A 26469-nucleotide genomic window follows, 5' to 3' on the forward strand; every position below is an offset into this window, starting at 1 on the left:
AAACTGCCCATAGTACTCGATGCCTAGATATGTGCATATATCCGCTCTGCATATGTGAAAAGCTGAAGCAGCACCTGGGGACCAGGAGGAGTTAATGGCTGCAGAGTTTTATGCACTACAGCCATTAACTTCTCCTGTTCCCTAAGTGCAGACATTACTTCTCCTGGACCCCAAGTGCAAAACCAGTAACCCCTCCTAGTCCCCACCTGCAGCCATCAACTTTCCTAGGCAGACTTATACTTGAGACTTTGAAAAATACCAGCTTTTGGGGATCAAATTTGGGGGTCGACTTATACACGGGGTCGACTTGTATCCGAGTATATACGGTACTTTTTCTGAATAAAATGCTTAATGCACCATAGAGCGCTCTATTTCCACGTTTCTCTTTACACAATTTTGCCTACAAGAAGCAGCAACTTTGTGTTATTTAAAGGTCACCCTCCCTGGAAAGTTGCAAATTTTTTTTTTTCCAGGGCTGTGGTGTCTGAGTCGGAGCAATTTTTGGGTACCTGGAGTCAGTGGTTTCATAAACTGAGGAGTCAGATGATTTTTGTATCACAGGTCAACAGTCCTGTTTTTTTCAAAGTTGCGATTCCCATGAGACTTTATAAAGCGGCGATTAGGTCAGTTCTTATGAGAAGTGCGAACCGCTCCACCTACCATCCACAAGCACCGGGATGCGGATTGACGATGTTAGGGATGGGTGGCGGAATTTTTACACCCTTGCCTACAAACTGCCCTGAATGGAAGCTTAGCTTCAAATGCACACCCTGCATCACACACACACACACACACGAGGGAGACATGGTGTGTGTGTGTGTGTGTGTGTGTGTGTGTGTGTGTGTGTGTGTGTGTGTGTGTGTGTGTGTGTGTGTGTGTGTGTGTGTGTGTGTGTGTGTGTGTGTGTGTGTGTGTGTGTGTGTGTGTGTGTCCCCCTCGTTGTGTACCTCCGATAGCTTCCCCAGTGTTTTCTTGTCCCTCAGCGGATTTGCTTCTCCCTCAATGATCATTGTGCTGAAGACGTCAGGTTCATGCGGTGTCAACATCTGGCGGCAAAGCTTTTCTTTTTTGCATTGAAATCAATATTTAAAAAAAAAAATGCTTGAAAATTTAACCACTTTTTGGGCAAAGAAATCCTGGGAAACCTGAATGCCAGGGAGAATAGAGTGGGGTGGCTTATCTGAATCTGGAAAATGTACAGTTCTGTTTTTTCCTGTAGTGTGCACAGGTTTCTTTCCTCCTTTGCTTCCAGTGCATCAGTGGTGCATTAAAGGGAACCAGAGCTGATAATAAGCTAATAACTACAGTTTTGTGCAGCCTGGATTTGGGCAAATAAAAAAATGGCAAAAAGTTCATTTGATTGGCCAAATTCAAAGCTGCATTCAAGCAGAATCATTAGCATCTCACTGACCATCTTTAGTAATGTGCCATGTGGTTCTCCACACTTCGGAAGTGTACACTGTAGGGCAGAGATCCACTACCCTGTCCTCAATGCCCACCAACAGTACATTTTGCAGAAAACCACAAACATGCACAGGTGAGTTAATTAGTGTCTCAGCAGAGCTGATTACCTAAAACATGCACGATTGGTGGGCCTTGAGGACAGGGTTGGGGAATACTGCGTAGGGTATTGGTTCTTGCCGCTTCCTTCATTACACCCAGACTTCTGGTTCCTCCCTGGTAATCTATGAACACCACACCCAAGGTACCGGCAGACTGAGTTTCCAGTGGGGTGACACAGAGGCCATGTAAATTGTCTTGAGCTACTGTATATTTGTAAGGGTTGTGGGCTTGTGATGAACAGATGCCTTGGATCAATAACATCAACCATCCCTAATAATGCCTTGTATCCAACTGATGACAGGTCAGAGATGTGCCAAGGCCTTTTCTAGCCTCAGAAAAGATGACAAAGAGGGCATCTGTCTTTCTGAAGGTGGCCAATGTGGCAAGAGTCTGATGAGCCTAATCATATTAGACCTGGTATTTGAGTATCAGCGGAGACTAGTCAAAACTTGACTCTTGGTGTAGCGCATAACATTATTGAGCACTCCAGGCAATGAATGGATTTTTTCAGAAACAAAGAACTTGCTGGATTTTTTCAGAAAGGCAGAACTTATTGCTTGAAGGTGACAGTAGCGGAAATGAGCAAATGTAACAACTTCTACACCACACACCACAGACAGGACCAGAAGAAGTGTAGCGTGTTCCTCTGGAAATAGGTCATCCGCTCCTGTAAGGAGGCAATTTTGTCTGAGGTTAGGGATACAATTGTGGTCTGGATGTTGATTATAACCCCAAAACCTGAATAAATAAGTATTTTTGATGACCCTAAAATTGTCATGTCTACAGTTAGCCAAAAGTATTCTAGAGTAGCATTCCATGTGGGGACTTTGAGGAGAAGTTTGTCAAGGTATGGAATCCTAGTGGTCACACAAAAGTGTAGTAGTACTATGACTGTAGACATCACCTTCATGAAAACTCATGATGGGCGGATGTCTATCAAATTGGAAGTGCCTGACCTTTACCGTGAAGCACAGGAACTTCCAGTGGAGTGGAAAGATGAGGATTTTTAGGTGCATATCTGATGTCTATCCTCACAGGGAACTCCCCTTGCCCCATAGATAAAAGACTTCATATGGAAAAAAACACACCATGGAGCTCTTGTCTACTGTAGTGCATCTAGCTAAAGGGTGGTTAGCATGCCAGACCTGAGAGAGCTGAAAGGCTGATGGGAGGGAGAGTACTTTGTGGTGCAGTTGTGTTCCCTAAAGCAAAGACTAGAAGGCACTGCATTCTGGGCAGGCTGTGGGATGAAAGGTGGCCAAGTTGAGGAAGCCTCAGCCAACAATTAAAGAGAAACTCCGACCAAGAATTGAACTTTTTTCCCAATGAGTAGCTGATACCCCCTTTTACATGAGAAATCTATTCCTTTTCACAAACAGACCCTCAGGGGGCGCTGTATTACTGATATTGTGGTGAAACCCCTCCCACAAGAAAAGTACGTACTCTTGGCAGTTTCCTGTCTGTGAACTTTGCTGCATTGTGGGAAATAAAAACAAGAAACACCAAGAGCCCCAATAGTGTAATATGTACTGGTAAATGGTTATTAAATAGAGTAAATATTAATACTCACAAACCAGGGTTACCATTAGGCAACCACTGTAAAGGCAGGTGGGGAGATTTTCCTGACCCCACTCAGGAATAAGAAGTCGCTCTTTGTAGATGAGAAAAAAGGGGGTTTAACCCTCCACCCAGGGTGGACTCAATATTATGCAGGAGAACAGAGGCGCCAAAAGGATAAAAGGAAGCTAAATGAGCTTAAAACCAAATTCTTGGTAAATAGAGGAGGTAGTGGTGGACTTACCTCCTCCAAGTAGACACACAACGACTGTAGTAAAGACAGTCAATATATTTTATTTATGAACTCCAAATATGCAACGCGCTTCGCAGGATTGATCCCGCTTCATCATGCAATAGCAACGGAGCAATAGCATATGTGGTCAGTAGAAGAGCCAGGCACCTCTGTGATTGTGCATTGTAGGAAATAGCTGTTTGCAGCTGTTTCCAACTGCCAAAAAAGCATGCATCAGCTACATCACCTGCCAACAGTAAATATGTCACCATGTGATAAATGACAGAATGTAAATCTATGATTTAAAAGATTTTACAATGGGCAAAAACTGACGAAATCACTTACCGGTATACATAATTATTGTAAAAATGAAGCACTTTTTTATTTACATTATTTTCACTGGAATTCCTCTTTAAGGGCCCGTTCTCACTACGGTAATTGACGAAGTGCTAGCACTTTTAAAAAGCGTTAGTGCTATTCTAACCCTATGGCAATGATCTCACTGCCGAGATTGGCACAGATCGCGAGCAACTAGCGCCAATCGCAAACCGTGTAACCTGCAGCATTTTGCAGCAATTCTGGAAGGAACGCGGCACAATGCTTAATAAAGCACTGATGGCGATCGATCTGTATCACGGAGGTTTACAGTGATTTTAACCGTGCTAATCGCAGTAAAATCACTTGCGCAAATTTTTTTTTTTCGATTTTAAGTGTGAATGGGCCCTTAGGGTGTACATGAGTCCCCTGAGGTAGCTTAATGATCTGGTATGTTAGACAATTGGAGGCAGAGTCCATTATTCTGTTCCTTCTCACTCGCGAAACTGCTCTGTCGTCCCTGGCCTTATCTTCCCTTTTTCATAGGCACAGATCAGATCAGCTTGGTCCCTACAGCATTGGGGTCTTGCAGTGAAGAGTATTTAACTTTTTTTTTACACTTCAAATTTGATTTAACAGTGATAATCTTTAGGCTTTCTTAAAGGATACCACAACTGACATGTGACATGTTGAGATAGACATGTGTATGTACAGTGCCTAGCACACAAATACCTATGCTGTGTTCCTTTTTTTCTTTCTGTGCCTGAAAGAGTTAAATATCAGGTATGTAAGTGGCTGACTCAGTCCTGACTCAGACAGGAAGTGACTACAGTGTGACCCTCCCTGATAAGAAATTCCACCTATAAAATACTTTCCTAGCAGAAAATGGCTTCTGAGAGCAAGAAAGAGATAAAAAGAGGAATTTCTTATCAGTGAGGGTCACACTGTAGTCACTTCCTGTCTGAGTCAGGACTGAGTCAGCCACTTACATACCTGATATTTAACTCTTTCAGAGAGAGAAAGAAAAAAAAAGGAACACAGCAGAGTTATTTGTGTGCTAGGCACTATACATACACATATCTATCTCATTATGTCACATTTCAGTTGTGGTATCCTTTAAAGGGAAGGTTCAGGGACTGTTTAAAAAAAAAATAAAAATCCGCATCCACTTACCTGGGGCTTTCTCCAGCCCGTGGCAGGCAGGAGGTGCCCTCGGCTCCGCTCCGCCTCACGGCGACGCGCTGACGTCATCGGACGTCCTCCGGGCTTTACTGCGCAGGCTCAGTAGTTCTGAGCCTGCGCAGTAAAGCCCGGAGGACGTCCGATGACGTCAGCGCGCCGCCGTGAGGCGCATTTTGGAACGCGAAAGGAGCCCGACCTGGCCGCCGGCCTGGCCAGGTCGGCCACCGGAGACCACCGGCAGCCTGCGGAGCGGCGCCGAGGGCACCTCCTGCCTGCCACGGGCTGGAGGAAGCCCCAGGTAAGTGGATGCGGATTTTTATTTTTTTTAAACAGTCCCTGAACCTTCCCTTTAACCACTTGCCGACCAGGGGTGATTTGCCTGATCTGTGCTGCGTGGGCTCTCCAGCCCGCAGCATAGATCAGTATTATGCCAGGGTGATCAGACTTCCCCCCCCTTTTTTCCCCACTAGGGGGATGTCCTGCTGGCAGGTGTCTGATCTCCGCCAGCTTGCTGCGCTTTGCGGGGGGGGGCTCTTCAAAGCCCCCCTCCGCATCGTTTTCTGTGCTCCCTCCCTACCTCTTCCTTCCTGGGCTGCGCAGGACGGATATCCGTCCTGCGCATTGAAGGATAGGCTTCAGCCTATCATATGCCAGCGATCCCCGGCCAATCAGAGGCCGGGGATCGCCAATCTGCCTTACGGCGCTGCTGCGCAGCAGCGCCGTATGATGTAAACAGCGGGGATTTCTTTCCCGCGTGTTTACATTTTGCCGGCGAGCCGCGATCGGCGGCTCTCCGGCTGTTCACGGAGACACCCTCCATGAACGGACATGGAAAGGCCGCTCGTTTCCATGGAAACCCGCAGACGACCAGTTTACGCCAATCAGCGTTAGCTGGTCGTCAAGGTTAAGTAATGCTAGCCACACACAGGGCTGTGGAGTAAGTACAAAAATTATTCAACTCCAACTCCTCAGTTTATGAAACCATCAACTCAGACTCCAGATACCCCAAATTGCTCCGACTGACTCCACAGCCCTTGCAAGGATATGGAGTGGGTACAAACATCATCCGACTCTTCAGTTTATGAACCACCGCATGCGATTCCAGGTACCCAAAAAACTGCTCCGACTCCTCAACTGTCATCTCAACCTTCATTAAATCTTACCAAGAACTGTGGCACGGGTGGTTTAACACACTGAATATACCTGAAGAGATGGATTAGGCAGGCCCTTTTACTATGCATGTAGTAATACTGTCACAATCTGAACTTATTTTCTTTTAGGCAAGTTTTCTTCAATTGTAACCTTTCTCCAGTTGTCTAAGAAAATTGCACTTTCTACTAATGCCTGAATGCCACCCAGTAGTAAGCTCCAGCTACAAACACCATGAAGGTTCTTACCGTATGGTCTTCAGTTGCGATTCTACCTCGTCTGCATACATGGTCATCTTCATGCTTTTTTTCGGTGAGGGTGTTGAAATCATTTTCAGCTCTAAGTCATAGTCCATTTCATCAGAGTCTGAAGTGCTGGCTGCAGAGCGCCGGGCCCCCTCCCTCTCTCGTTTAAAGGCTTGCAGTTCATCTCTGTATTCCACAACAACTCGATCATCCTCATCCATATCCTCTTCCTCCTCCTCCTCTTCTATTGGCTCCTCTGGAACATTCACCAGACCTACATATCAGGCAAATATTCAACCCATCAGCAACCACAAAGGCCAATGGCCATATACTGTATCCCAGTAATCAAAAACACATGGAGAACACTGCCATGCATCATAACCTTTCACCATCTGTGGCCGATCTGGTGGTATCATCAGAATAAAGCATGGCCCTGCTATGTGTGCAGGCATAGGGGAGAACACTTTAAAGTGGTACTCCAGCATCAACAGTAAAGGTGCTACTGCCTAACACACTAAAGGCAGATTTACTATAGACATATCTCCTTACAAAGTGAGCGTTTTGCTTTCACAATCTTGTTGCGATGTAAATTCGTGGAATGCTTTGATCTCTCTCTAACAGGAGTAAATATAAAAGTACTCTGTCGTTGTCTGACATTGCCCCTAGTGACAAGTGGCCATAAACACACATTACAGAAGTGCTAATTAGAAGCAAAGAAATTGTAACAAAGAAAAAAAAAAAAATATGCCAAAAAAATGGCCTGGAGCACTTGCAAGCCTCTAAAAAAACTGGCTGCTAAAGAGTTAAAGGACCACCTTAAAATTAAAAATGTAAACACAACATTCATTTCTCCCAGAGTAAAATGCACTATACATTTATAAGTCCCTATCACTAAGGGGTGGTTCACACTGCAAGAGCTTTTTAAACAGTAACTGTCGGGCATAAAATCAATTATTTATTTTTATCTGGTAAACAAGTAATAAGGATGCTAATCAGGCAATTCAAAGGTAACCACTTCACCACTGAGGAGTTTTACCCCCTGAGCACCAGAGCAATTTTCACCTTTCAGCGCTCCTTCCATTCATTCGTCTATAACTTTATCATTACTTATCACAATGAAATGAACTATATCTTGTTTTTTCCGTCACCAATTAGGCTTTCTTTAGGTGGGACATTATGGCAAGAATTTTATTCTAAATGTGTTTTAATGGGAAAATAGGAAAAATGTGGGAAAAAAAATAATTTTTCAGTTTTCGGCCATTATAGTTTTTAAATAATGCATGCTACTGTAATTAAAACCCATGAAATTTGCCCTTTTGTCCCGGTTATAAAACGGTTTAAATTATGTCCCTATCACAATGTTTGGCGCCAATATTTTATTTGGAAATAAAGGTGCATTTTTTTCAGTTTTGCGTCCATCCCTAATTACAAGCCCATAGTTTATAAAGTAACAGTGTTGTACCCTCCTGACAAATATTGAAAAAGTTCAGTCCCTAAGGTAACTATTTATGTATTTTTTTTTAATTGTAATTTTTTTTAAAAATTTTTTTAATTACAAAAAAAATAAAAAAATGGGGAGTGTGGGAGGTAATGAGTTAATTTTTTGTGTATAAGTAATTCATTTGTATGTGAAAAATGTTTAGGGTGTGGTTTTACTATTTGGCCACAAGATGGCAACAGTAACTTTTTGTTTAATGCGACCTCCAAGCGTCCGGAAGTACTAGGAGACTGGGTACGTTTTTTTTTTTCACAATGATCGCGCTGCTTAGCGGAAAAGCAGCGGATCATTGCGAGGCTTAGATCAACGAACGGAAATGGATTTTCCCGTTCATTGATCTCTGGGCGAGCGGCGGGCGGCGTGTTTACCCGTGGGAGTGGGCGCTAGAGCGAGCAGGAGCGGGGGCAGCGGCAGGAGCGCGGAAAGTACGGATTTCTCCGTCCCTGGGGGTTAAAGGATGGAAAAAGGGACGGAGAAATTCGTACAGGCGGGGGTAAAGTGGTTAAAATCACTATTACTTTTCTTGTTGATAAACGATCATTCCTCAATTTACATGACTTATTTGGTACATTTGGTTGCAGGGCATGCTGGTGTCTTTTTTTTGCTTCACTACCTTCCCTCAGGCTTAACTAATGCAGCCTGATTGGCTGAAGCCTCTTTCCCTCCTGGTTTCCCCTCCCACACCTCTGTTCCTCTCTGATTGGCCAAAATGTCTTAGGCTGAAACAATGCACTTTCAATAGTGAAGGGTGGGCAAATCAGGCAGAGGAGACTAAGGGTGGATATTACATCACGACTGGCTTCAAAATAGCGACAGTAAATATGGAAACTGTCTAGAATAGGATTCTCTACTTTTCCTTTATAGAATTCACAGGAATCATAACGTGGACAGTGCAATACATCTGTTATGTAAGTAGAGCAAGTATTTGTTGTATTGTTGTTTTTTTCCTGAGATAGTATGGCTGACAGCTCCTCTTTAAGCGCTAAGGATTTCAAAATCTTTTTGCTAATGCTATTGCTATGGGGTATTTTTCTAAAATCACATCGCTCCAGTGAGTACAACCACATAGGATAACATTAGCAAGAGCTTTTAAAATCACAAAGCACTAAGAAAAGCTCTTGAAGTGTGAATTAGCCCTAACAGTAGGTAGTAAAAAAAAATGTTTTATAGTGGTCCACATGGGAGACTCTCAGTGTTCCTTTATTCTTCACAAAAGCATTCCCTGAAAGGAAAGTAAGAAAATACTCAAAATAACGATAAAAAAATTTCACCCACGTTTGTGTACTTTTCCAATTGTAAAATGCTTAAAAGTAATTTTAAATAGAATATGAAAATGATCTCCTAGGAGATAACTCGAGAGAAAAAGAGAATTGCATATGGGCCCTAGACTCTCTGAGTACCACAGATGTATATAATTAATTGCAGTTCTGTTACCTGAATGAAGGGGCTGATACGCAGGAGTATCATCTCCAATAAAGGTTCTCTTCTTGGTGACATCTCTCTGTACACGGCGAGAATTGTACCGTCTCTTCCTGTATACAAGAAAACGTGAGCACAAGAACCACCTGATGTTATTCCTCAAACTGTCTGTGTGTACAAGCCAAAGCTGCAGATCACAGACAAGGCTGGGTGAGCAGGCTGAGATAACATTTTACCATGAATTGCTGAGGATTCCCTTCATGCCCCCATAGTTTGGATTGCCATACTTCATGTAGTACTGACTTCTTCTCGCTGCTCCAAGCTCTTTCTTATCATCTAGGAAAGCAAGCCAATTCTAATTAAACAGCTTCCATCACAGAGGTGAAAAATAATTCTCTAAGTAGATGAGCATAAATACCATTAATAACTGCGGCTTATGGCAAAGTCATCACTAGAATAAAAAATTCTCATAAATGAGGCCATGCCATAATGCACACTGGAAAATGGTCACCCAGAGAAGGCTCATCCATTGTCTCCAAGCAATCCAGACCATCTCTGTGGTGCTGGTTTTATGTAAAGGGAATCCAAAGTGAAAATCAACTTATGACAATGATTTGTATATGTAGTACAGCTAAGAAACACAAGTACCACAGATATAAGTCTCATTGTTTCCAGTACAGGAAGAGTTAAAAAAAAAAACTTCAGTTATCTAAGCAAAAGAGCTTCTATGACTGAAGTTGGGTGGCTACAGTGCTATTTCTGAAGCACTTATCACAACTTATCTTTCACTGTTTCTTGTTTATTTAAAAATCAACTGCCAGGACATTAGCTCTGCTCTGTTTCATCATTCAAAATACAGTGTAATATGTAAACTGCAAATATTAGAGAATGATGTATTGTTACAAAAAAAAAAACCCTATATAACTGAACATAAAAATATGAGGACTCTTCTTTGCTACTAATGTTCTATTCATTATCCGTACTACACATACAATTCATTATATCATAAGTTTTATTGCGCTTCAGTGTCACTTTAAGTCACTGCAATTCCACAAATATATGGATGTGGTCCATTTTGAAGGCAAGTCTGGCTGACATTGGTACACAGAGAAATGCTTATGAATCTCCATGGCAGCCTAAAACTGCCCAATAGCAATCTGACTTCCTGAATGATAAACCATCCCATCTTCTGATCATTGCGATTGTAAATGATTATTTACGCCAAACAGGGAAAATGATGAGCAATCCGATCAGACTAAAAGAATCATTCCAAAATTTGGATCAGCAGCACAAGTGATAGATTGTTGTCGAGCGGAATCATTAACAGTACCCAATCCGATACATTAATAAGCAACAAAAAATGTATACAGGTGCTAGTATCGCTCACCTCTTGTGGCAAACCTCATGTACAATTGGTTTCCTTTGCATGTCTTCACTGAGGGGCGCAGATCATTTCTCACTAGAGAATCCTGTTCTGCCTGAGACAGAGTATCCATCTGCACAGAAAGAATTGTGAGACTACATGCAGGATAAGAAGTTTAAACATACCAGTTGTAAAAATGACCAGTCCACTTCTGTCTGCAGACAGGATACTGCAGACGTGAGAAAACATTCATGACATTTTTCCTTGTAACAGTACATGACTGGGTGTTATAATTCCACATGGTCTCAGGTTTATCAGAAATAAGTCCTTGCTCTGGGTGCATAAAAGCCACAGCTACAAACAAACACTGATTTGCTAATACAGGTGGCAAAAGCTTGCAGTCGCTGCTTGGATTGTATCAGATCATTGTGACTATAGTAGTATTGATGAATGGATGCCCAATCATTTTTTCGTTGCACTTTAATGTGCACTCCTACTCCAAGAACTCTGCTTTACCAAATCCAGGACAGTTTAAAGTGTACCAGAGCCATCAGCATAGTAAGATTCGATACTTACCCGGGGCTTCCTCCAGCACCGTAAGCAGGGCTGTGGAGACAGAGTTGGTGTCTGAGTCGAGGAGTCGGAACAATTTTTGGTACCTAAAGTCGGAGGTTTCATTAACTGAGGAGTCGGGAACCGGATGATTTTTGTGCCAAATTCACAGCCCTGGTAAGTATTAGACTAAGAAGTCTGAGTCGAGGAGTCGGAGCCATTTTGGGTACCTGGAGTCAAAAGTTTTATAAACTGAGGAGTCGAATGATTTTTGTACCGACTCCACAGCCCTGCCCCTAATCACATGCGAGTCCCTCGCCTTCCTCCCATTCACCCGCAATCAGCCCCGTTAACTGGTTCAGTTGCGTCAGTATGGGTCTTCTGCGCATGCGAGGGAGGTCCGACCCCGACTGACGGAAGTGAATCAGTTACCGGGTCTGAACGGCAAACTGCGGAAGACGGCGAGGGACTAACGTGTGCATTGGGGCTGGAGGAAGCCACAAGTATCAAATCTTACTATACTGACAGCTCTTACTATACTCCAGCCCCATAAGCTCAGATCACTACCATGCCGCTGTCCTCCACTGCCTGCAGCTCCAGTACCGGATCCCATCACTTCTGTCACATTATAGGCTAAAGGAACTGATCATGCCTCAGTTGTCATAAATGCTATATTGGGAGTAACAGGCTCCTTAGTACTGGGAAGAACGCTTTAAACATTACCATAACAGAATTTCATTCATCAATGTCTTTTACCCCTCAATATATTGACTGCCACAGCTCTGTCAAATCCTACCGTGCTCATGGAGTTTTTATTGGGCTCTTCCTCAGGTTCACTAGGATTATCTTCATCTACCTCACCTTCTTCAGTCTCATCCCCAGAACTGTTGTCATTAAATCTGTCTAGAAGCAGAGAAGGGAACAAAAATTCAGATAATTTACTCCACCAGCATTTTTATTATTGGTTCTGCATACATCAAGGAAGGGCATCCTTTGTTAATGCTGTCTGTATCTCAACAGGAGAAATTCTACTTCCTGTCACTGATGGCCCTGTAAGTGACATTAAAGAAACAGATGGCAATCCTGTTGGATCTAAATTAAAAAATGTACAAGTATTCCCTGACTTACAAACAACCCACCGATATGAATGCCCATTCTGTGGGAACAAGTCAAAACAAATGTTTTCAAAAGAACCTTGAAGCCTTTGATAAAATTGATAAAAAAAACCAAAAGGAAAAATCTTTTTAAACTCTAAAATAAAATTTTCCTGCAGTATACTATCCTACTGTATATAGCAAGTTCTGAGTTCTGCATAAACATTTTATACATTTTAAAGCAAACCTGTGATGCAGCGTCTGGACCTCCTGGAAGTTTGTGTGATTGACGCGATATCAATTTCAAAATGGTGGCTGAAAATGTTCTTGCGTAAGAAAAACTGGCAATTATGATTGTCACTAGGACAGTAGGAGGCTCAAAGGGGGACATTGGAGGCAAAGAGATGGCGCAGTTTTACAGAATTAACAAAAATATGCAACTGACAGACAAATAAGCATTAATACTAATTTAAATCTTCACTTCTGAATTATTGTAATAGTGCGGTCTTACTGGCCAGTGGGGATATACATTTTTCCCTCTCTGAGGGTGTGAAATTGAGGAGTAAAATGCAGTTCCCTTGTGGTTTGCTCTATACAGGCCAAAGATCACCTATGATTCCGCTCTTATCAAGTACACATGCAAAGAGTTCCTAACCAAACATTTTATAATGGAGGCATTTGCCTGCTATGATCACTTCATCCATGCTAGGTGAGAAACTAGTACATCACCTGATTGCAGGTATTGCACAAAAAGGGTCCATTATTATTGCCATGGTTTCAAAGATTAGAAGAACACAGATGAGAGATACCCAATAAATGTGGCAGCCAGCTCCATGGGGACACTGGCTTAAAACAAGGTTTCCCCCTTGCACCACATGACAATTCTGAAAACGTGGCAAACCCCCACCATGAAGTTGCATTAAGGCTGGTTTCACAGTGGGACGTTACAGGCGCACGTTAGAGCAGCCTGTAACGCAGCCCACCGCACAGTAATGAAAAATCAATGGGGCTGTTCACAGTGCGGACGTTGCGTTACATTGTAACGCTGCGTCACAAGACAACGTACTGCATGCAGTACTTTGGACACGGCTGAGCCGCGTTAGACTGCTTGCACATGCTCAATAATGTTGGGGAGGAGTGGAGAGCGGCCAGGCACATGGCTAATTAATATGCACTACACGTTATGACGTGCAGTGTTTACTTCCTGGAGCAGCCGCTCTGTGCGGCGATTGGCCGGCGGGACCACGTGATGCCGCATGCGCACAAGAGTGCGCATCACGGCATCACTGATGCCAGAGTGAGCTGCACAACGCGGCTCACTCTGACGTCCAGATCCAGCACCACCAGGCGTTTAGGGGGACGTTATGCGACCTTAACGCCCCCTCTAACGCAACGTCCTGGTGTGAAATTAGCCTAAAGGCTGAAGCAGCGACAGCTGTAGAAGAAACATTCGGGAAGTAGCAGCAGCAGCAACTGGAATACTGCCTGCTATAGATGGATTAATTCATGTTACCATTGTATCACATGTCTATGGTAATATCAGCTGACAGGAAACAGTATCTCCATGTATCTCCTCATCTTTAGATAGTTTGGCTGAACTATGGCTATTAAAACGGTGGCAGAATGACGACTGATTGCAGTGTTTATAGGTTACTTTGCAGATAGTAGGCCGGCTGAAGGACCTTGCTGGGCTTTTGCCTAAGTCAGGGTGCACAGAGTTGAATCGTACACACGGAAACTGCATGTGAATTTGTGTATAAAGTTGGAGCCGCACAAAATTTACATTGCTGTGCGAGTTTATGTGCGTTTTAAAACTGCATAGCAATTTCTTTCTTACCACATACTGTATGCACATCGCATATGTGCAATACTACCCAATGGGAAATCAAAAAACCATGCAATTAACATTGCCTGACCCCCCCCCTCCGCTCCCCAAAAAAATGGTGGTGGCAATGTTTTGATAATGAATAATTGAATATTAATTGAAAATGCAAAATTGAAACACATGAAATATGCTTATTAAGTGCCAACCAAAGAACCCAGCAAGTGCTGCTTTATAGGAAGGTGGAACGAGTGAGAACAAGCTGCCAGGTACTATGGTGAGAATAGCCATCACCTGAATGTACTCTGCTAAGATGACTGCAAAGAGCACAAATCATTTCAGGTAACTTAAGCTGCAAGTATGTACAGGTCTTAAAGAGACACTGAAGCGAAAAAAAAATGATGATATGATGATTTGTATGTGTAGTACAGCTAAGAAAAAAACATTAATAAGGGCCCATTCACACTAGAAATCGCTAAACGCTAACGCAAAACGCTGAGCGTTTTTCTGGCGTTTTTTCCTAGCGATTTTTCACTGTATAGAGAGCGTTTTCCCAGCGATTAGCGTTTTGCGATTTCTAGTTCAATTCAAATACTTTTATTGAACCGCTAATCGCTCCAGAATCGCTCAGAAAACGCTGCATGCAACGCGTTTGCGTTTCAGCAAATCGCTAAACGCTTATATGAGAACACTTCCATACACTTTCATTGTGCACACGTTTTTCAAATCGCTAGCGATTTTCAGCAAAGCTGAAATCGCTCTGAAAACGCACAAGTGTGAATGGGCCCTAAGATCAGATACATCAGTCTAATTGTTTCCAGTGCAGGAAGAGTTGAGAAACTCCAGTTGTTATCTCTATGCAAAAAAGATATTAAGCTCTCCGACCAACTTGGTCGTGGAGAGGGCTGTTATCTGACTTTTATTATCTCAACTGTAATTGAACTGTTTACTTTTCCTCTGCCAGAGGAGAGTTTATTACTTCACAGACTGCTCTGAAAGACTCATTTTGAATGCTGAGTGTTGTGTAATCTGGACATATTATAGAGTGATGCAATGTTAGAAAAAACACTATATACCTGAAAATAACAATATGAGAATATTTTCTTTGCTGCTAATCTTCTAGTAATTATTCATAGTACACAACCAATTCATTATATCATATTTTTTTTCGCTTCAGTGTCTCTTTAAGACTGTGATAAACCTTTGGGGAAGCCCCTATCCCTGATCACTAAAACTAGATACAGTCAACATATAATTGCATACAACAGTCCCGTTGTTATGCTATGCTTTGCATTCCTACTGGACAGATCTTGAAAAGATGAGAATCTGTTGGGTTGAGCCCCCCCAAATAGTAGCTATCCCCCCACCTCTCTTCACTCTACTCTCTACATAGCAATGAACATGCTGCCCAGCCAGCGATTATGAATGTCTTCATATGGTGATCCAAGAAAAAAAAACAAAAAACACATCATTCATCACCTTTCCAGCAATCTTCTGTCTGAATTTTGCCTGAAGCTGCAGGATAATAGTCTAATTTAAAGTGGAGATTCATATTTTTGCCTATTGACTATGCATAGCTTGTTAAAGGACCACGATTGAAAAAAACTGTAGAATTTAAAATACATATAAACACATACAAAGTATATTTCTTCCAGAGTAAAATAAGCTATAAAATTACCTTTCTCATATGTTGCTGTCACTTACAGCAGTTAGTAGAATCCTGACGAAACGTACAGGTTTTAGATTAGTCCACATCTTCATGGAGATTTCATACACCCTATTCTGGCAGTTAAACCAAGCACCTGCTGTTCAAGTGCTTTTGAAAATGAAGAAAACCCAGGAAACCCCCCATGAGATTGACTAGTCCAAAACCAGTCAGTTTTGTCAGATTTCTACGACCTACTGTAAGAGTTTATAGCACATTTTACTCTGGGAGCTACTCTGGGAGCAGTGTACTTTTTAGTTAGCGTATACTGTATTCCGGCATATAAGACTACCCCCCAACTTTTAACAGTTAAAATAGAGTTTGGGATATACTCGCCATACAAGACTACCCCTCTTCCAATGCACACCAAATAAAATGTTTAAAAAAAATCATATACTGGTGCTATGTATGAACAGATACTGGTGCTGTACTGTATGTGGTACTCAGTATATAACAGTATACAGGTGATTGACTGGTTGGATTGGTCAACTCTCCAACACCACTGTCAATAAGACAACCCTATTGGTACAGAGTCAGGTGCTATATACCTGCTAATATATAAATATTTAGTCTAAAAAGGCAGTACGCTATAAGTATTGCTTATGCAGTGAAATCCATCATATGACTAATCAGTCAGATACTACGGGGGTCTTTGCTGATCCCCCTCCACTCTATCACAATGTGTGTGAGTGGGGTGTAGCTATCCCATAGATCGACTGAGATAAACACTGCAAAGGGTGGTATGGACCAGAGTGGACAGCTTGCTGTGAGACTGTAGTTCACCCCAGCTAACCCCTCAAGAGTACTAATCCTAGGTACCACCCTTGTATACGGGGGGGGGGGGGGGGGGGGCTATTTACAAGTGCTAGAAAGTGTGCATCGTGCTGTACATAAAGACCCTAATAAGATCACATTTCACCACAAAGGCTTCCTCAGAGAGTGCTATACATATGTTACATAGTGCTATACATAATACACATCACCCCAAATAAAATCAGAAATTGCCCCCCATAGTAACAGCCCAAGTCAGAGCTGGGTGCGCCGTGTTCGGCGACTGAATATATACTGAGGAGGCAGGAAGAGGAGGGACTCGTCCCTTAGGCCACGCCCATAGTCCTCGGAGGATTACCAATCCTAAATGTAACATATTTGAGGTATACTGTACGTCGGGGACCAATGTCCCCATTCACGCTTACCTCCCCTCAGGGTGCACTTGGTTGTGGGGCCTGTATGGGGCCTCTGTTTCACCCATCCGTGCGGTGGACGCGGTGATGCGTTCCACCAGCGGGGAAAGGGGTGGAGTGTGCGTACCAAGGGCGTCTGCGCCACTTCCGCGCTCCAAGGTGCATACAGCGCGCGGACAAGAACGTCATCCACAGCGCCGCCCATTCCCTGACTGTGCTGAGTCTAATGACGGAGGGCGAGGGGTGGCGATCACACGCCTCTCCTCCTCATCAGGTTCCGCCCCCGTCGTCATGGTGATCTGTATATGCATGCATCTCCTAATAGAGATGTACCAAGTACGGGATGCTCAGCCATCCAGGAGGAATATATGCATAAGCGTGTACGCAGGAGGATGCATACAGTAGGTAACCACTATAAGGGTAGGGCCACACAGGAGGGCAAAATTGTCCCCTCTATAGCAACATTACGCTCTAGTCCAAGGGAAATATAGTCCAAAGGATAGGGAGAGGAAAGCAGGGAATTCCAGTTGTGGAATCTATTCTCCAAGTAAGTGAGGGAACTATCCATATAACCTTCAATAAATAGTACCAGTAGATCTAAATAATAGCATGGGTACCTTCATCCACAATCAAACTTTATAGGAAACAGGCAAGATTGAAATCCTCATTCAGTCCCTTTGGTGAGATCGTATCTAAACGAAAAATCCACTGGGACTCAATCTGTGTCGACTTCTGATCGAAGTTGCCCCCTCTGAAGTCCCTTTTCCATGTCTGTATCCCCCAAAACTGTATGTCAAAACGTCTAGGGGAGTGAGACTCATTCATATGTCTTGCAATGGATGTATCCCTTCTGTGCTTTATGTCCCCCACATGTTCGAGCACCCGGTCCTTCAATTGTCTGGTCGTCTTTCCTACATACCATATATTACAGGGGCACTTGGCCCCATATATGACTCCCCTACTTTCACAATTGATAAAGGATAGTATATTAAAGGTTCTGCCATTAGAGGGTACTGTAAATTGCTTCATAGTAGGCATATATTTGCAAGCCTTACAATGGCCACACCTAAAAGATCCTAGTGGTTTTGGTGGGAGCCAAGTATCTCTTGGGGCAGAGTATGGGGTGTAGGTGCTGTGGACCAGTATATCTCGCAGGTTAGATGACCGTCTATACGTTATTGCTGGGGTATCAGGGAGATGTCTTGATAGGTCCTTATCCTTCTGCAGGATAGGCCAATAGTGTCGTATTATCTCAAAAACTTTGTGTGAGTCCTCAGTGAATGTCCCAATAAGACGGGGCACTCTCAATACTTCTTTGGGGGAGGATCCGGTGTTCCGACCATCTCTTTCATTCGAGTTTCTTAAAGTAACCTCACGGGGGGTCTCATGTGCTCGTTTGTATGCGTGTTCAATAACATGTTCAGGAAAGCCTCTTTGTCTGAAACGTTGCTTAAGGAGTGCACACTCTCTCTCAAAGGATTCGAATGTTGAACAGTTTCTCCTGGCTCGGAGAAACTGTCCAATGGGTATACTCTTACGCAGAGAGCTGGGGTGGGAACTTTCCCACCTCAGTAAAGAGTTCGTCGATGTCGGTTTCCGGAATATCTCGGTTTGTATCTTTCCCTCCTCCACCTTAATTTTAAGGTCTAAGAAGTTAATCGTGTTCTTATCGATCTCATATGTAAAATGCATACCAATCCGGTTACAATTCAAGATTTCCACGAAATCGACGAACACATCTCTGTCACCATCCCATAATATAATGATGTCGTCTATAAATCTCCCCCAATAGAGAATATGGGAGGTAAAGAATAAAAGGTCCTCATTGAATACATGAACATCCTCCCACCAGCCCAGGAACAAATTTGCATATGAGGGGGCACATGCCGTCCCCATAGCACTGCCCCTGAGCTGGTGGTAGAAGTGGCCCCCAAACAAGAACACATTGTGTGTCAAGATGAATTCAAGAAGGTTCATGAGCAAGCGACTGTGTGACTCTAGGTGCTGTCCTCTGGTTCTCAAGAAGTATTGTACTGCCGCTATACCTAATCCATGGTCAATATTACTGTATAAAGACTCAACATCGAGCCTGGCTAGCCAAGTAGTAGATGGTACCTCAATGTCCTGTATTTTTGTCAGCAGATCCTTCGTATCTCTTATATAGGAGGGTAAAGCCTCCACAAAGGGTCTCAGAAACCTATCTACATATTTACTGGTTTCATCTGTTAAATTGCCACAACCAGATACTATAGGTCTCCCAGGTGGGGGCAATTTTTCTTTGTGTATCTTAGGTAATGCATAGAACACCGCTAGTCGTGGGAACTTGGTGGAAGTTTCCAATCGTGTATAGTCTGTTGGATCAAGACAGCCCTCAGTAACAGCATTCTTTAATATTTTACACAGATTTTCAGCATGTCGTTTAATGGGGTTTTCCCGAATCACAGTATATTGGGACTCATTTCTCAGAATTGTCAAGCACATTTGTTCATACATATCTTTATTCATGATGACTATATTACCCCCCTTGTCTGCTGGTTTTATAACGAGATTATCGTTCTTTCTCAGAGACCTATAGTATCTGGTTGTGGCAATTTAACAGATGAAACCAGTAAATATGTAGATAGGTTTCTGAGACCCTTTGTGGAGGCTTTACCCTCCTATATAAGAGATACGAAGGATCTGCTGACAAAAATACAGGACATTGAGGTACCATCTACTACTTGGCTAGCCAGTCTCGATGTTGAGTCTTTATACAGTAATATTGACCATGGATTAGGTATAGCGGCAGTACAATACTTCTTGAGAACCAGAGGACAGCACCTAGAGTCACACAGTCGCTTGCTCATGAACCTTCTTGAATTCATCTTGACACACAATGTGTTCTTGTTTGGGGGCCACTTCTACCACCAGCTCAGGGGCAGTGCTATGGGGACGGCATGTGCCCCCTCATATGCAAATTTGTTCCTGGGCTGGTGGGAGGATGTTCATGTATTCAATGAGGACCTTTTATTCTTTACCTCCCATATTCTCTATTGGGGGAGATTTATAGACGACATCATTATATTATGGGATGGTGACAGAGATGTGTTCGTCGATTTCGTGGAAATCTTGAATTGTAACCGGATTGGTATGCATTTTACATATGAGATCGATAAGAACACGATTAACTTCTTAGACCTTAAAATTAAGGTGGAGGAGGGAAAGATACAAACCGAGATATTCCGGAAACCGACATCGACGAACTCTTTACTGATGTGGGAAAGTTCCCACCCCAGCTCTCTGCGTAAGAGTATACCCATTGGACAGTTTCTCCGAGCCAGGAGAAACTGTTCAACATTAGAATCCTTTGAGAGAGAGTGTGCACTCCTTAAGCAACGTTTCAGACAAAGAGGCTTTCCTGAACATGTTATTGAACACGCATACAAACGAGCACATGAGACCCCCCGTGAGGTTACTTTAAGAAACTCGAATGAAAGAGATGGTCGGAACACCGGATCCTCCCCCAAAGAAGTATTGAGAGTGCCCCGTCTTATTGGGACATTCACTGAGGACTCACACAAAGTTTTTGAGATAATACGACACTATTGGCCTATCCTGCAGAAGGATAAGGACCTATCAAGACATCTCCCTGATACCCCAGCAATAACGTATAGACGGTCATCTAACCTGCGAGATATACTGGTCCACAGCACCTACACCCCATACTCTGCCCCAAGAGATACTTGGCTCCCACCAAAACCACTAGGATCTTTTAGGTGTGGCCATTGTAAGGCTTGCAAATATATGCCTACTATGAAGCAATTTACAGTACCCTCTAATGGCAGAACCTTTAATATACTATCCTTTATCAATTGTGAAAGTAGGGGAGTCATATATGGGGCCAAGTGCCCCTGTAATTTATGGTATGTAGGAAAGACGACCAGACAATTGAAGGACCGGGTGCTCGAACATGTGGGGGACATAAAGCACAGAAGGGATACATCCATTGCAAGACATATGAATGAGTCTCACTCCCCTAGACGTTTTGACATACAGTTTTGGGGGATACAGACATGGAAAAGGGACTTCAGAGGGGGCAACTTCGATCAGAAGTTGACACAGATTGAGTCCCAGTGGATTTTTCGTTTAGATACGATCTCACCAAAGGGACTGAATGAGGATTTCAATCTTGCCTGTTTCCTATAAAGTTTGATTGTGGACGAAGGTACCCATGCTATTATTTAGATCTACTGGTACTATTTATTGAAGGGTATATGGATAGTTCCCTCACTTACTTGGAGAATAGATTCCACAACTGGAATTCCCTGCTTTCCTCTCCCTATCCTTTGGACTATATTTCCCTTGGACTAGAGCGTAATGTTGCTATAGAGGGGACAATTTTGCCCTCCTGTGTGGCCCTACCCTTATAGTGGTTACCTACTGTATGCATCCTCCTGCGTACACGCTTATGCATATATTCCTCCTGGATGGCTGAGCATCCCGTACTTGGTACATCTCTATTAGGAGATGCATGCATATACAGATCACCATGACGACGGGGGCGGAACCTGATGAGGAGGAGAGGCGTGTGATCGCCTCCCCTCGCCCTCCGTCATTAGACTCAGCACAGTCAGGGAATGGGCGGCGCTGTGGATGACGTTCTTGTCCGCGCGCTGTATGCACCTTGGAGCGCGGAAGTGGCGCAGACGCCCTTGGTACGCACACTCCACCCCTTTCCCCGCTGGTGGAACGCATCACCGCGTCCACCGCACGCATGGGTGAAACAGAGGCCCCATACAGGCCCCACAACCAAGTGCACCCTGAGGGGAGGTAAGCGTGAATGGGGACATTGGTCCCCGACGTACAGTATACCTCAAATATGTTACATTTAGGATTGGTAATCCTCCGAGGACTATGGGCGTGGCCTAAGGGACGAGTCCCTCCTCTTCCTGCCTCCTCAGTATATATTCAGTCGCCGAACACGGCGCACCCAGCTCTGACTTGGGCTGTTACTATGGGGGGCAATTTCTGATTTTATTTGGGGTGATGTGTATTATGTATAGCACTATGTAACATATGTATAGCACTCTCTGAGGAAGCCTTTGTGGTGAAATGTGATCTCATTAGGGTCTTTATGTACAGCACGATGCACACTTTCTAGCACTTGTAAATAGCCCCCCCGTATACAAGGGTGGTACCTAGGATCAGTACTCTTGAGGGGTTAGCTGGGGTGAACTACAGTCTCACAGCAAGCTGTCCACTCTGGTCCATACCACCCTTTGCAGTGTTTATCTCAGTCGATCTATGGGATAGCTACACCCCACTCACACACATTGTGATAGAGTGGAGGGGGATCAGCAAAGACCCCCGTAGTATCTGACTGATTAGTCATATGATGGATTTCACTGCATAAGCAATACTTATAGCGTACTGCCTTTTTAGACTAAATATTTATATATTAGCAGGTATATAGCACCTGACTCTGTACCAATAGGGTTGTCTTATTGACAGTGGTGTTTGATACTTTTTCCCTGGTACAATTTTTGATTCGGTTTGTGTTTGGTCAACTCTCCCTAAGCGGATTGGTCAGCTCTCCCTATCTCCGTTTATCAGAGTGGTATGGAAGAATAGATCGCGCTGTGCCCATAAAACACGCCTCTTTCACACTACTGGCTCACCCTTATATCCTATTTACCTCCTTCTCCGCCTCTCAGATCTAGCAAGTGTGCCTGCGCCACTTCACTACAGTCCTCAGCAGTGAGATCAGAGAGGCTGTAACAGGATAGGGCGTATCACCCGGCATCAATGACACCTGGCGTATAAGACGACCTCTGACTTTTCAGAAGATTTTCAAGTGTTAAAACTTATGCTTCATACACACTTGAGATAAAAGTCTTTGGAAAAGGCAAGATCACAGACCAATCTTACCACCCTTCATGTAGTATGAGAGCCATACTCTACACAGTCTATTCTATGGAGCTGCACTCCCCATCAGACAGAAATCTTTGCAAGATGCTGCACACAAAGATGCCCGTACACACTCAAAAGATCATTATCTGCAAAAGATCTGTTCCTGCAAAATATTCATTCCTGCAAAATGCATTCATAGTCTATGAGATCTGCAGATCATCATACACACTTGGTTTAACAGACTTCATCTGCATATCTGGCAATCATCTGCAGATCTGAAAATCCATCCTGGTGGATCTGATCTGCAGATGATCTGCAGATGATTGTCTGTTAAACCAAGTGTGTATGATAATCTGCAGATCTCATAGACTATGAATGCATTTTGCAGGAATGGATATTTTGCAGGAACACATCTTTTGCAGATAATGATCTTTTGAGTGTGTACGGGCATCTTTGTGTGCAGCATCCTGCAAAGATTTTATCTGATGGGGAGTGCAGCTCCATAGAATAGACTGTGTAGAGTATGGCTCTCATACTACATGAAGGGTGGTAAGATTGGTCTGTGATCTTGCCTTTTCCAAAGACTTTTATCTCAAGTGTGTATGAAGCAATAGTCTTATATGCCTGAATATACTTATGTATTTTACAATTTTTCATGACAGTGGTCCTCTAAGCCAGGGCTTTTCAACCCTGTCCTCAAGTACCACCAACAGTGCATGTTTTGTGGAAATCCACAGAGGTAGTTAGACACTAATTACCCCACCTGTGCATGTTTGTGGTTTTCTGCAAAACATGCACTGTTGGTGTTACTTGAGGACAGGGTTGAAAATCCCTGCTCTAAGCCACAAATAATAAAAATCAAGAAACAAATAATCATATAGCATAACAAGCATGTGAGCGGATTACCTGCTTTGGATTTGGTAGAGGTGCTTTCACCATCTTTTTTACTCTTCACATCTACTGGCATTGTGGTCATGTTTAGCAATGCTCGGGTAGCGCTGACTTCATCAAGCCAGACCACATTACCTACAAGAGAGAGGAGTCATGCCATCTGTAAGAAATATTCTGTAGTTGACAAACAAACCATGAGTTTCTGTATGAACAGCATACTTAAAGGACACCTTTATTCCTGTTCTTTGGTGCGTAAGCATCCAAGAACAGGAATAAAGTACAGGTCCTTCTCTTCAGATCCTTTCTCTATAGCTGACAAATCACTCAGCTGTTCTCATATGATCTGTCAGAAAGCAGAGTGTGTGTGTGTGTGTGTGTGTGTGTGTGTGCGCGCGTGCGTGCGTGCGCGTGTGTGTAAGCAGGGCAGAAGCTAACAGTATATCATTCCTCTGTGAATAGTGACAGATAAGTGAAACTTATCTACATAGTACTGCTCTGCCCCACCTCCCCCCCCTTTTGCTGACACAAGTTGTTACAACAGTTTATAAACAAAGCATTTTTTTCACACAAGCTGAACTGAGAGAGCTTGAATGGAATCAGTGCCTTGAGGTATGCAATGGGATGGTCCTCCACTTTTCTGGATGATGCATTTTAGCAGCTAAATAGCTAGGTCATCACTGTGTCCTCTTGTAATCTAGCTTTCACTGTTTAGCATCCACTTTTTTTTTTTATAAAAGTTTAGCTGTAAAAATGATCAGCCAGGGCACTATTTGCAAGGCGTATGTATGTTCTCTCAGTGTCTGTGTGCGTTTCCTCCGGGCACTCCGGTTCCTCCAACATCCCAAAAACTTACAGATAAGTTAATTGGCCTACCCCTAAATTGGCCCTAGTCAACAATACATACTGTACACTACATGATATATAGACATATGACTATGGTAGGGATTATATTGAGACAATATACTCTGCACAGCACTGATGTTGGCACTATATTAATACTAAATAATAATTATCAATAAAGGAGCTAAAATAACTATAGATGGCGAAATGTACATTTTACAGAAAATGAAGTGTTGCCTGAAACAATCATTCCTGATCGATTCGGATGCCAGTTATTAAGGACAGATTTAAAGATACACTGCTTGGCATCTATGAGAGTAAAACTGCAAGGCTTGTCCAGGGAGCCCTTAAAAATAATGGGAATTGTAAGAATCGCCAATGAGATGTACAGTCAGTAAAAGGTTCAGAGCTGGCAGATTAAGTGGTCTTCCAGAATCCATGCCTAATCTAGGGATGATGAAAGCAATGCAAATAATTTCTCCTTCCATCCAAATTTAATATAAAATGTTATACAACTCGGACCAATAAAAAAAAGGACATGAAGTTATTCTGTTTGGTCCAATTTAAAGCTGCATGTAATTTATATGAAATTTGAATGCAAAGAAGAGTTATTTACATTGCATTAATAATCGCTAGATTTGCCATGGATTCTGGAAGACAGCTTAATCTGACAGCACCAAACTTTATGGATTGTCCATCTCATAAGCGATTCTAAGGTAGCCATACATCTAGTGATGATGGGCAGATTCGACCAAGAGACAAATCTCTCTCTAATCGAATCTGATGAGAGAGATCTGTCCGCTTCCCATACACCGCAGGCCGATTCCCGATCAATTTCAGCATAAAATCTCTCAGGAATCGGCCTTGGCCTCTGCGCCTCTCCGACGCTGTGCCCCCCTAATGTCAATGTCCCCTGTGCCTAGTGCAAGGTATACATTACCTTTCCGACGCCTCTGGGTGCACTCTGTGTGTATAGCGAGTGCACTGCGCCCGGAGCCAAGCAGAATTGGCAGAAAAGTAAAGTATTACATGCACGGATCACCGGGTGGGGGATAAAAACCTTTATCATTAGGTGGGGGGGGGGGGGCAGTGCCGGGTTTTTTTGCTGCGTTCATTGCAAATTGCTCTCTGTTACCGCCGCACACACGATCGAGAGAGTTGGCCGAACATCTTGCAGAATGCGAGATCGACTATGCGACCAATTGCGGGGCTGAGATTATAATAATCGAATCGGATGAAAATCAGCCGCCAAGTCACATGACGTATGGCCACCTTTAAAATTATTATTCATCTACTAAAAATCTCCAGGCTAGAGAACATCAAATCCTGAGAACACAGACAGGATGTATTAAAAAAAAATCCTCTATTAGGGCAGGCACTCTGTAAAGTGCTTTTCACAGATTTTTAGATCAGTAATTCACCAGCGATTCCCAAAAACTCTTTATCAATGAAAATCAATGGAGCGGAACCCACTAGAGCAATTGCCATTATAGATAACCGTAATCGCGGGTCATGCAGCATTTTGGGAGTGATTGTGCTACAATATAAAGTATTGGAGTGCTGCAAAAGCGATTTGAGAGCAATTTGAAGTGTTTGTACTACCCAGAATTTCCTGCTTTTCCCAGAATCCTTTTCAAACCTGAGATTGTAAATCACAAATCACAATTGCTCTCAAATCATACTAAAATAAAAATGCTTAATAACGCTAGCAAAATACTGAGCAATTGCAATAGCGATTGCAAGTGGGACCGAGGCCTTAGGTACCTGCCATGAGTGCAATTTGAATGCAGCCAAATGGCAGCGGTTGTAACACCACGCGTGTCAGCACTTGCCACGCGGTGGCAGAGGATCGTGACATGGCCTGTCTGAGCACGGCTGCGGCCATACTCAGATGTGACTATGGGAGGAGCTGTCTCTCCAGAGAGCGATCCATCTAATGGTCAATCTGCTGATGTAGGGCCACCCTAAA

General features: G+C 43.3%; 1 protein-coding gene across 2 annotated transcripts in view; it reads right to left on the reverse strand.

Annotated features, from left to right (window-relative positions):
* Window positions 1-26469, reverse strand: part of NCBP3 (nuclear cap binding subunit 3) — a 62561-nt gene that overhangs the window by 7764 nt on the left and 28328 nt on the right. The window contains exons 5-10 of one of the 2 annotated variants that reach the window (XM_068270097.1): window positions 23676-23795; window positions 11872-11978; window positions 10548-10656; window positions 9397-9496; window positions 9176-9273; window positions 6247-6499 (exon numbers count right to left, since the gene is read on the reverse strand). In XM_068270097.1, coding sequence (XP_068126198.1) covers window positions 6247-6499; window positions 9176-9273; window positions 9397-9496; window positions 10548-10656; window positions 11872-11978; window positions 23676-23795 — 787 coding nt within the window. Of the gene's footprint in view, window positions 1-6246; window positions 6518-9175; window positions 9274-9396; window positions 9497-10547; window positions 10657-11871; window positions 11979-23675; window positions 23796-26469 lie in introns of both variants that reach the window. The other variant, XM_068270096.1, reaches the window with a different exon arrangement.

Source organism: Hyperolius riggenbachi, chromosome 2 (genome assembly GCF_040937935.1).
Source record: "Hyperolius riggenbachi isolate aHypRig1 chromosome 2, aHypRig1.pri, whole genome shotgun sequence".
Classification (NCBI taxonomy): domain Eukaryota; kingdom Metazoa; phylum Chordata; class Amphibia; order Anura; family Hyperoliidae; genus Hyperolius; species Hyperolius riggenbachi.